Source organism: Eutrigla gurnardus (assembly GCF_963514095.1).
Source record: "Eutrigla gurnardus genome assembly, chromosome: 22".
NCBI lineage: Eukaryota > Metazoa > Chordata > Actinopteri > Perciformes > Triglidae > Eutrigla > Eutrigla gurnardus.
Window position 1 is genome coordinate 17327026 of NC_139933.1, and position 12996 is coordinate 17340021.

A 12996-nucleotide genomic window follows, 5' to 3' on the forward strand; every position below is an offset into this window, starting at 1 on the left:
CAGGTAACCAGTCTATCACAGGGCCAACATGTAGAGACAGACAGGTAACCAGTCTATCACAGGGCCGACATGTAGAGACAGACAGGTAACCAGTCTATCACAGGGCCAACATGTAGAGACAGACAGGTAACCAGTCTATCACAGGGCCAACATGTAGAGACAGACAGGTAACCAGTATATCACAGGGAGACATGTAGAGACAGACAGGTAACCAGTCTATCACAGGGCCAACATGTAGAGACAGACAGGTAACCAGTTTATCACAGGGAGACATGTAGAGACAGACAGGTAACCATCTATCACAGGGCCGACATGTAGAGACAGACAGGTAACCATCTATCACAGGGCCAACATGTAGAGACAGACAGGTAACCAGTATATCACAGGGAGACATGTAGAGACAGACAGGTAACCAGTATATCACAGGGAGACATGTAGAGACAGACAGGTAACCATCTATCACAGGGCCGACATGTAGAGACAGACAGGTAACCATCTATCACAGGGCTGACATGTAGAGACAGACAGGTAACCAGTCTATCACAGGGCTGACATGTAGAGACAGACAGGTAACTAGTCTATCACAGGGAGACATGTAGAGACAGACAGGTAACTAGTCTATCACAAGACACATTAGAGCCCAGTGGCTTGTCTATCTAAGAATACCTGGCCCAGCCTATCATAGGCTACAGAGGCCCAGTAGTCCCACCCATTTTCCAAACCCCCCTTGTCCAATCACCTTTAATGATGAGCAATCATTATGAGAGAGAAGAGAAACACACAAAAACAAAGCGAAAATGGAGAGAAAACGAAAAGGCGGTGCAGAAAAACTGAAGGAAAAGGAAAAAAGCTCTCGCTACTGATGCCGCTAAGAGCAGAAACATATTTAACATGTTTGTTGCAGCGGGGGCTGCACGGTGGTGTAGTGGGTAGCACTCTCGCCTCACAGCAAGAGGGTCCTGGGTTTGATTCCCGGGTCGGCCCGGGTTCCTTCTGTGTGGAGTTTGCATGTTCTCCCCGTGTAAGCGTGGGTTCTCTCCGGGTTCTCCGGCTTCCTCCCACAGTCCAAAGACATGCAGGATGGGGATAGGTTCATTGGTAAGCCTTTCAATGGAAAGAGTCTGCGGCTCTCCGCTCACTGCCAGTTGAGCACACAGTTGCCGTTGCCCAGCAGGGAATGCTCGCTGCCCGCCCCATCAGCTGACCTCACATCAAGGTTAGAACATCTGGTTCACTTGAAGGACATGCGTATTGAAGATCTGATGCAGCATCTGGACAGTTACAAAGCAAAAGGCAATACACGCTGACACAAACTACAAACGTGTACACCCAGAGAATTTGTTATATCATTGTAATATCATAAGATACACCATTCAGAGAATATAACCATTCACATGTGTCACATGTTTATAACATGAAAAGTGTATGTTTCAGGAGGATTTATCTTAATTATATCTTTTAATATAATGAAGAATATGATTTTAATGTGTTTATGTATCTAGAGTGATATTTGGCCTTCTGTGCCTTTACACTATGACTTCTAACCTCCAAGTGCTCAATAAATCAACTAACCTCTTAACTTTCCAAATTGTCTTTTTGAACATGAGCAGAGGGTAGCAAATTGAGAATTGAAGCATTGAAATGAACCAAACAAAATGGTATGCAGCGTTAGGTTTATACACTGTGACTGTTCATGTCTAAAATTACAGCATTCATTTGCTGTGAAAACACTGCTTCCGGCAGATTGGTCAAAGATAGAACACAATTATTGAATAATGAAATGTTCCACTGTTTCAAGCATTGGTTTCATAATACATGCAACAACAGAGCTGATGGATGACCAAATATAGTAAACTACAGCTGACACATATCACCGCCTGGGTTGTGTGTGGTTAAATATATAAAGATCACTTCCTTTCTAAAGTATCAGATTGTGCGTCAGTGTCCGTCAGTTCCTGTGTAGCCTTTGATCTTTTGCCCCCTCTTTCTCCGTAAGAGACAGGTGACCCCTTGAGCTGATCGTCTCCTGCTGTGACTGAGGTTCTGTCATGTTGATCACCTTTATATCACCTAATCAATCACCATTATCCAGCTTACAGCAATATTACACTGAGGTGCAAATCATACATGTGTTTTATCACACTAGGTGGCTAGATAGTGAACCACTCGGTGGCACGCCCGTCACTCAGAACAGCACTCCGAGCTTCTTCCTGTTTGGTCTGTACTGGGCTTAACACAACTGTTAGTTTACATGTCTGTGAATATTCTCAGTCATCCAGCTTACGGTAACCTTCGAAAGGTTTTTGAAGACTCATCGCTTTGCGTCTTTAAAAACATAAAGCAAGTCAAGTTACCCACGATAAAGCTTTCAAAGATAAGGGTACATGGTTTATTCAGAAGAAATATTTGCACCCTCGACTCCTGTCTTTTAACTGTCTGCAAACAATCCTATTTTGTGGAGCAGTTAGAGTATGTTGGATAAAAGTGTATGGTGACACACGGCTATAACTTCCTTCATTTTGGACTCTCTATGTCCCCTCAAAGGCCAGCACTATCAAAACAGCTTGCTATTGGTCAACAATGCAAATGTAGGGCCCTGTGAAATGTAGCAGTTTTGTATAGTGTGACCTTAAGTGAACTTCTCAGAGCAGATCTCCATCGAGAGCAACAGAAGACCATACAAATTGTTCATGGGCTGAGTAGCCTACTCCTTATTGGCAAACTGATAGTAAAATTGACAGAGTGCCCCTTTAAAGGCTCACTCATATTTAACAACAGGCAAATACCCAAGGACAAAGCACAAATAGGTTGCCAAAAGTTCCATACAGCACACACGTGCAACACAGAATTAGCTTTAGAGCCTAAATGTTCCGGCAAACTCGAGGAATGACTACAAAATCCATCCTGAGGGCCACCACAGGAATGCAGAGGAGCACGGAGAAAAGTGCAGAGAAATAGCAACGCTAATGCTCTTTGTGTGAGTGTGTGTCTTTTGCATCAACAACACACACATAACATTGGAATGTGAGAGAAAACTGCAGGACAGAGCAGCTACTGACGATGGCGCTGACTACCACTGATGAATCATGTTGCTGCTGCTTGGAGAATGGATTTACAGGCCTTCACGCAGAGATGGGGGACCACACCCTTGTATCGCTGAGGAGGAAAAGAACCAGGGAGGAGTCAAGGCTAGACAGATCATGCAGGATCTGATGACCAGGGACAAAAGGAAGGAAAGAAAAGGGATGGCTCATCCAGGAAGCAGAAAACGTGACCTTGACTACACTTTCAGAGAGGGGGAAGGCTGTAAACTCGCTGACTGTGCACCCCTGACACCAAATCAGACCACCCATTAAAATGATTCCAGACATCCACAAAAACACTCTCCAGTTAAGCAAACAAGATGAGGGCAAGGGAATTTAATTTACACTCACAAGCATGTTTTAAGATCATGTTTCACAAATTCTGACAGGAAAAACCCCGATCTGAAGTAAGATTATTACTAAACTATTTTAGAAAGCAAGGACTGCTGGTTTGGCTGTGATTTGTTAAGACTTGAGAGGTCATAGGAGGAAGCTATCTCTCATGTGGTCATTCTGGCAGCCGTCACGCTATTAATGCTTCCTGGAAAGCCTTTGTGAACCGTTGACTTGGCTTGCTGAGGGCTGGGCTTGAGGTTTAGAGTCATTCTCTTGGGTATGAGTATTTAACTCTTTTTTTTTGTACTGTTTACAGCACATGCTGGGTTAGAACAACAGGGATTGTGATAGATTGCGTATGTATATTCTGTAAATGTTTGTTCAATCATCCTCGTGTCGCCACGGCCACCCAGACATCTAAATAAGTGGCTAGCCAACATGCACATCAATTTCATTCTCACTTGTCTGAGATAATTGACTTGACTCTGAGTGGGATCAAGAGATTTTGAGCTTGGAAAGCAATATCCTGAAATAATAATAATGTTCTATCACCAATTCAACCCGTGCAAAAGGTCTACAATGAACATATAAGCTTGTGAATGTATAGGAATGTTTCATCCTACGGTATGGGACCTTTGAGATTCACAATATTGTTCTGCTTTAAATCTGAACTAAGATATTAACAATGTCCTCAGCCTTTGTGTAACCTTTTTAAAACATGTTTTATTCACATTCAAACTCACTTTTCTGATGCAGTTTTTACACAGCACTACATTTACTTAACTGTCTAATTCAAACTAATTTGAGGCCATAATTAAGTATAGATATATATCCATTACCACGTGGTAAACATCTGTCTCTGTGCTTGAACCAGTGCATTTCGTATTCAGTTTACACGGTGTTAGCGCTCCTCCTGTTGGCATCCAAGGGTACTACAATGTCCAAGAACATTGTCAAAACTTGAAAACATTTTTGCATACAAACCTTTTAAAACAAGGAGACAATGTTTGAATTTCACAGATTGTACAAAATATTGACACAAAAAAAAAATCATTTTCATGAGTGATTCATACCCTTCATTTGCATCTTTATTTGAACCCACCACCAAAGCAAACGAAGAGTGCATCCTTTATCTGCCATTCAAAAAGGTCAAGTAAACATCAGGACATCTTCCAAACACTCGTAGTGTCCACAGCTTTGTCTTTCTCAGCTGGAGTCGGTGATGAGGCTGTACAGTTCAGTATGTTAATCCGAGCTCTTAGTCTCACACTTGAGTTCATATGGAGTTTTTTAGTTTATAAGAATCACTGAATTATTAAGACTAGGGTAACCCATTATTATTTAAGGCTTGCATTCTGAATAGTGGAAGTACTATAAAGTAGAGCTAAATTAAAAATCAAAAGCATCATAACGCATAATAAAAACTAGCACCAACTTGCATCTGATTTAAGCCCAAGCTTTATCAACATTCAGCATTTAATAGATCAAAGCTTGTTGTTGTGTTGTACTGGAGCTAACATCTTCACACAAATCAGAGGTTAAACAAATTCTCACATAAGAATAAGTTAACACTGTAATTAGTAACTCCATGTAGCCATTAAAACGATCTTGTTTAGCAAAGACTGAAAAAATATGCAGTCCATCAATTCTTGAATTACAGACAAATTTAAACATTGACCATGGAAAGGAGCTTTAGTTTATTTCTACTTTGACAGGCCAACATGCTAATATTCAATGTCAGATGCCCACTGTAAATAGTGCAATCAAATGGTAAAGGTGCACCAAAAATGTCACTTCCTATATTTGCAGAAGACAACGTTTGATTCTACTGAAATCATTGCTTTTTTAACCTCAAATTAAATAGTTATGTTCTTGTTTCACTGTTGTGACTTGTGTGTCAATAGACTGATTAACCAGTTAAACCTTTTTTTCTCCTTGTGCACTTTTGTCAATTTTGACTTTTAAGAGTGTATGATCTGTCCAACATTGAGCAGCGGTTTTATTCAAATAAAAGTCCATTTCCTGAGAATTTACATTTCACCACAACTGAAAAAGCTGTATAGCAGAGTTGGCAGACAAACACAGGCACTACTTATCATCCGATTCAAGCCACTACACATGCATGCCCTTTTGTCCAGGTACTCTGGGGTCAGCTTCTCCTGTCAAGATTTAGAAGAAAGACAACCGTATGTGAGGATTAAGATTACATTATCACTGTCCATGATAATACTGGACTGGTATCAATCTTAATGTAATCTGACAGTAATGTACAGCATGGCTAATAGTGAATGTAACATTGCTGGTGGCTCAGCTGTGGGGGATTCGGTAAAAAAAAAAGTGAATTGGTTTAGTTTGATCATCACCAGTTGGACACTTTACGCTATTTCATTATTGATCAGCCAAATTTAGCTGATGAACATCATTACAACAGGGCCATTTGCATTAACGAATCCGATTAGAGAATTATTTTAGTGACAGCGTTGCCTCTACCACCACCACAGAGAATACATGTGGCTGGTGGTACAAGTCTTGACCACACATGCTGAACTTATGTTATCACAATATCATTACTATTATACTCTAACAATAACTATATAATAGCTATCACTTAAATACCTCCCAATATCGGAACATTATTTGTAGGCCATTCCATTTGATGTTATATGTGAGTTAGTGTATACTATTATGTCAACAGCATTGTTTTTACCCGGTTTGCTTCAGCAGACTTGGCAGCAGTGTAATATTCAGAATCAGCCTTAGCCTTCTCCCTCGCCACGAAGGCAGCATCTGAAACAAAGGGACAATGGTCAATGAGAGACACATGACGGACCAGTACACCAGTCGCCACCGCATATATGAACACACAAATCTATTAGAGATGTATCGATTACAATTTTCTTGGCCGATTCAGTTACTGTCGTCTACGTTATTGTCATCTACATTGATTTGCATAAAACATACAATTGAAATTATCAGTACATTTTTATTTAAATACTTGCTTTGATTAAAAATAAAGCAGTTTTAATTATATATTATAAGCTATAATATACTTTGTTAGGAAGTAAAACCGGTCCCCTCTAATATCTATTTTATATTTTGTAAAAACATCTCCTTCAAACAACTGAATCTATTCAAGTTTCTCACCAAAAGCTACATTTGAAAAGATTATACCTGAACATATGACAGCGTTTTCAATAACCTGTGCACAATTTTACTGAGTGGAGCTGGATCACACAATGGAAGTCAAAGTAACCTCCATTAACGTTTGCTTAGCTGTTTGCACCGTTATAGGCGGGACTATAGAGACCCTGTGCTGTTGGCAGATAATCCGGTTACCATGATTACTCTGAGCAGCATGCATGGGAATGAATTACAATATAATAAGTGTCTGTCTGAGTTAGTGGTTCGCAATGTTTTAAGGTTGTTCCTTCACAGATTATGTTGGACTTGCAGTTGTGAAAGCTGCGTGCTTCATTTCTTCTTCGTCGCGAGCCGTCACATTGTATGTGTGCGGCTGTGATGTTACGGTCTGTGTCTCTGTGTTTTGGCGTGAATCTATCAGTGGAAGCACACATGTTCAAAAGGTGGCTGGCAAAATCTCACAGAAGAGGACTGAAAGCAGTGAGACTAACCCTCTATTTCAGAGATCCTCTTCTCCGTCTCTTTCTCCATCACTTTCTGTTGGAAATGGATCTCTGCTACCTGGGCCACTTTCTGAGCCTCTATGGTACAGAAAAACATGAGCTTTAACACCACAAGGTGGGTGGAGATACTAGGGTTACACATGAGTGACTGAAAGGGTACATGGTTAAAATCGTCATGCAAATGAAACACTAGCTGGCTGATTACAGTAAAACAACATCACATTTACCAATAATGGCCCTCTTCCTTTCAGTCTCTGCTTCCTTTTCCACCACCTTCTGAGTTTGAGCCGTTATTAACAGACGAGTCTTTTCTGCTTCCCTGCATACGCAACACATACAAAATAAAAGTTCTCGCAAATGTTTTCCTTCATGTGCAGTCTTACTTGATCTGAGTGGGTGAGTAACAGGCAAGAATTTCAAACATGTATTAAGACTGCACTAATGAGTACAGATTTCCAAACTCACATAAGTTCAAAGTTCCTCCTGATAGATTCAGGGATCTTTGGCTTGGTAACACGGACTGCCTTCATCAGGATGTTGAAACAGTGCAGAGGAAAAAGAGAGGACAAATAAATTGAACCTTTGCTCACAATACATCTGCCAATACATTTTACAGAGAGCTTTTTAATCAGGCTCTCTGTAACTTATCAAGTTAGAATTGGTCTCCTGGTATCCTTTCAGAATTTGAGTGGCAGATTGATTAGGAGGAACAGTCCACCATCACCTATAACTGGTCTCAAGTCTTTCAGCACTCTGTCCTGGTTCTGAACCGTTTGGAGTATCATCATGATATTAAGTTGTGGAATGTGCCTGAAAGCACACACGTGACCCGGGGTCCCGAGGGGGAGCAGGAGGCGAGCTGAGCATTGTCCGCTGCAGACAGGTCACGGCAGAGTGGCCTAATTGCCTCTCTTGTTGTCTCAGTAGGCCGGCAAACCTCCCATCTCCCTCATCATCACTGAGGAGCTCTGACTCCCTTGTTCATACAGGTCTAACTCTGCCCAGTGATCCAGGCTCCGGTTTTAGTTTCTGAGCTGTTTCTATGTTCTAAAAAAAAAAAAAAAAAAAAGCTGCTCTGCAATGGTGTAATCTCAACTTGTACTGCTAAACTTTAATATTAAAGAATCCAGAACATTGCAGGAGAGATACTTATACATTATTAAGCCAGTGTACTCAGTGGAATCCAGGGTACCTCAGCATTACGTCAGTGTTACACCAGTAGTGGTTACGTCACTCAAAATGCTTGGGCAGTATGATGACAAAAAAAAAAAAAGAAGAGTATTTTGTCTTTTATGTGCCTCAATTTAAAGATCAGCGTCGCTCACAACTAGAGGTGAAATTCACACGGAGAAACATACAAATACGACAAAGAAGTGGGGGAGAAAAAGAAAACTGCAGCGTTTCTAAAGTCATTCTCACACATACTGTATTGTGGAAAGCATGCTGCAGTCTACCATGAATACTTCGGTGAGGTTATATAATTCCTCATTGTTGAGATTCATCCTATTCTCTTTTGCCTCCTCACTTAATGCCAGTGTTTCGAACCTCCTTGCCAAACAGGGGAAAGAGGCCCGATCCAGCCTCCATGCTAGGCAGAGGCCAGGAGCAGCTCGACGCCCTGCAGAGCTGGAGCAACATATCTTTGTCTCCTCCAAACACCCAGGGGCAACATGGAGCGCTACAGCGTTCTAATCCTGTCTAATCTGGACACAGTGGAGCATCTGGAGATAGGGATACGGCTAATCTCAGACATAGAGACAGAGGGAACTTTGCTGAGACAAATAAAAAAGGGGGACGGATGTAAGCTAGACTTGCTGTCTTGGAAAAGGGAATATTATATCTTATAAAAATGATTCAATCATATCGGAAAAATATACAAGAGTGAAAGAAGATTTCAAAAAGTGAATGTCAATGATGAAATAAATTTAAAAAACAGCTCAATTTACTTTGCACGCAGAAATTGTATTGATGCTGAGACAAGGAAATACTTACTGTGCCCTACTCTAAGGGATGCAGGTGATCTGTGGATGGCAATAGGCACAATATGGTGACGCTTGTTTCCATGGGAGAGGTGAATGTGGTGGAGACTCTCCACAGCACCTGGTTCTGACCCTGCCACAAAGCCCAGGGCCAAGGCTGTGATCCACAAGGCCAGGTGGGTGAGTGAAGATGAATTCCGTTTTAAGGGCTCTGGTACGGGTCTCAGGGGAGAAAACTGGGTCCTCCAGCCTTCGAACATCTTCCCTGAGTGGCCAGATGAGGCTGCAGATCAAGGTGGAACTTCGGTGTGCCTTACAGCCCCATACTTCTCACCTTGTCAAATTTCACTACGCCGAGAGCCACTTGCACAAATCCACAGAGAAAGGCGCAAAAAAAAGAGCAAAAGGAATACACCGCACAAAATGTCGGTTGAGGGATGAAAAAAAAACCTCTTACTGTTCTCCAGTGAGTTAGAAAATCCGTAGCAGTGCCCAGGAAGGTAAAGAGGTATAATAAATCATCATACAGAAACAATCAAAAACATTCACTCAAGAAATCAGGGCAACCTCAAACAGCAATGGAGAAATCCCAGCTTGCTCCAATTCCCAGAGTTCCCTTATTCTCTCTTTCTCCTTCTGTTAAGCCTTCACAAAATCATCTTCCCACCAAAAGCTGTTAATATTCCAAAAATGCAACTGCCGGGGAAAAAAAGAACTTCAGAAGAGAATGAAGGCACCTGTGCAAAGTGAATTTCTTCAGATAATCAAGACGAACATTCTGACTTTCCCTCCTTTTCCTCCTCCAGTGGTCTCAAAGGATGTCCAGAGGAATGGGACCATAGTTAAAATCTGCATCTCATTTGCATGTGTCTGACAGCTGCAGCGGCGCGCGGGAGACGGCGTGATTGCACCTGTAAGTTGTGCGAAGTAGCGCACCCGTTCCCCATCCAGAGATCCCTGCTCTCAATGAGACCGAGCGATAGCAACGGCAATACGTGGGAGAGCAGCCCTGGGCGGGAGCACACACTCATACACAGGCAGCATCGGCAGCGCCGTTCCAGAAGATGTGTGCAAGAGGAAGAGGGGAGAGAGGAGGAGGAGGAGGAGGAGGAGGAGGAGGAGGACAGAGGGGAGGGGGAGACTCGACAGCCAGCCAGGAAGCAGGAGGGAGAGTGGCTATGCAAATGGCCAGCATTCACATAGCGAATCACTGGAGCCTGAGTGCATTACAGAGGAAGAGCCTATTTAGGCAGAATAGCAGGAATTGAAGCTATGTCCCCCAGCCCCGATTCCTTTCACATCCTCCCCCTTCTCTCCCGGTTCAGTCTTTTTCATCCACTCTCCTGTGTGGACATTCATGAGCAGTAAAAAGGAAGAAAGAGAATGCGGGACCTGCTAGAATATATTTTCTATTCCTACTTCTATCCTCCTTTTCTTTCATTCCCCGGGTCCCTTCTCCTTCTATCTTTTCCATTCCTCTCTGTGCATTTGGGGAAGTTGTATGAAAATAGTCCTGAGGATATAAAAAATTGATGCCAAGCAGTCCAACCAAATCCGAGCCTCCATCGCCCAGCAAAACTGTTTCATATAGGATCTGAACCGGACTCTGCACTCTGTCCCCAGCAAAGATTTTAAAGAGTGATGATGCTGCAGCTCACAAAAGCCAACTCTCTCTCTCTCTTTCACAAACATATGAACACACACACACACACACACACACACACACACACACACACACACACACACACACACACACACACACACACACACACGTACGTAAACAATGCATGCACAGTGCTCGAGCTGGCAGTCGAGCACTGTCCGCAGAGAGGGTGCTGAATCTGGTCAAGTCTGCCTCGCCTGCTAATAAAAGACCATTCCTCACAGGAGGGGGGGATGCTGATCGCAGACTCAGCGTGCAGCGCCGGGTTACGGGAATGTAGAGAACATGTGGACATAAAAGCCCTGCTGATAAACACAATCCGGTTCAGCTGGGAAGTGTGCTCTGTGTTCAGAGTTCAGGACTGGAGAGCACAAGGCTCAGCTGCAGTGTGCCTGCCTATGTTTGCACACCGGACGTTCGACATCCTCCCCTTCAAAATGCAGTGTTCTAGAGGGGAAAAAAAAAAAAAAAACGAAGCACTGCTGAGCTGATCTTTACGGTTTACAGGGAATACACAGGCATTTCATGCCCAAAGAAAGCCAACTTAGCTAGTGTGACAGAGGGGATCATGTGTCCTTCTCCACTCGCTGTTCACACGAAGACAATGGAAGACACTTTCAGGAAAGGAAGAACCAGTTAAATTAACATTAATGACCAACATTTGGGTTCACGTTTTAGCGTGGTTGCTGAAATCTGAATTCAAATATGAAAAAAAACAACAAAAAAACTGTATTGTTATAAGAAGAGCATAACCGGCGAGATAAATATAATCTGCCATCTGGCAGGAGGACAGTTGAGGATACCTCATATTTCTCTGTTGTATCTGGTATTGTTTTCCTACGTAGTAGAAAAATGCGATTGAAGTAGAAAACAGATGCTGCACACATTAGGCAACTGTGCTGTTCTCACCTTGTAAAATCTCAATAACTTGGTGCAGCCACCTGGTGCTAAAAAGTCAGCAGCATGGAACCACTGCTCTGTTCTCATTTGCAATGGTGAAAAGGAATGCTCCTGCTGAATGTGTTTGCACTTTTATAATTATCAGCAGTGCAATCTGCATAATTACACCTAATAAGGCAATCTATCAGGGCTGTTTGTCAAGGACAACAACCTGACTTACTATGTCCTCAACAGCAAACCTTTACAGGAAAACAAAATGAGATCTTAATGTGTAAGAGTTGCTATTCAGCTAAATAGAAGTGTGATGTGTGCACATTGTCACCTTTTTTTAAAGTCTGCACTGGGTATTTAGTGGGAAGGTTGTGTTGGTATGCAGCAACAGCAGTTAATGACATCAGCAGCAAGGTGATACCTTATCAGGTTTATCGTTAGTTACTAGTTCATTTGTGCCCCCAAGTGGTGGAACTGTAAATTGCTGCAACAAAGGTCTGTTTATCACAAAGCCAGCAGCTGAAGTTTGAAATGTTCATTATAACATTAAGATTAATAGCATTTAAAAGGTTTCATTATAAAACAATTGCTAGAAACCTCATCTCTGCATCATATTACTCCAGATATTCAAACATTAAAAGCAGACCAGTTGTGTTTGAATACGTCATTCTCACTGTAATCGATTCTAATGAGATCACCTCTGCTAAATACCAGTAAGCCTTCAGCAGGTTGCCCTTTGCTCTGATCATTTCCCGTGACAAATCTGCTAACTGAAGTATGAGAAGCAAGAACAACAAAGGACGTGCAAGCGGCTTTAGGGGAAACATTCACAACTTAATTCCGTCTGCCTGCACAAAGCAAACACCTGGGACCACAACCTAAACTCATTCAGCACAGTTACAGATATCATCTGCTTTACCCAGATGATTGTAGTGAGATGGCCACAAAATGAGAAAATCCTCTCCCACAACTACACAGCCAAACTTTCACCATTAAAGTTTTTATTGATGTTTTTGTAACTCTTGTTTGACTTCCTGTTCGTGAGATGTCTTCTTGACAGCCAAAAACAGCTTTTCTTTGTTTCCATGTAAGACCTAAAGGATTGTGCAAGTCTCTGATGCATGTGATGCCTTGAACACATCCCCCCTTTTGGATCTATATCTTCCTATTTTTGTTTCTTTTGAAGGTAAGACACATAAAGTAAAGTGAAACAGAGTTATTCAAAAAGCAGAAGGAGGAACAAAAAGCGTGCCTGACACTTTGAAATTGGTCTTGGGTGTAATAGTCCCTTGGAGAGCAAGGAGAGAATAAAAAGAGTAGTCCCTAGTCACTTAAGACTCCAACCACAGTGCACCTCGCTGATGAGATGATTTTTTAGAGGACCGGAGAATAGTGGAGGG

The 12996-nt window shown here is 42.2% G+C and overlaps 1 protein-coding gene across 1 annotated transcript; it reads right to left on the minus strand.

Moving 5' to 3' along the window:
- Positions 1-3084: 3084 nt before the first annotated feature.
- Positions 3085-7674, minus strand: LOC311008552 (erlin-1-like; the record flags this gene model as incomplete). The annotated part of the gene is made up of 6 exons (XM_084002254.1): positions 7529-7674; positions 7291-7382; positions 7052-7141; positions 6127-6206; positions 5546-5578; positions 3085-3156 (listed from the first exon to the last, which is right to left on the minus strand). Exons 1-6 carry the CDS (start codon positions 7591-7593, stop codon positions 3085-3087), a joined length of 432 nt encoding a protein of 143 aa, XP_083858380.1. The 5' UTR covers positions 7594-7674.
- Positions 7675-12996: the final 5322 nt, after the last annotated feature.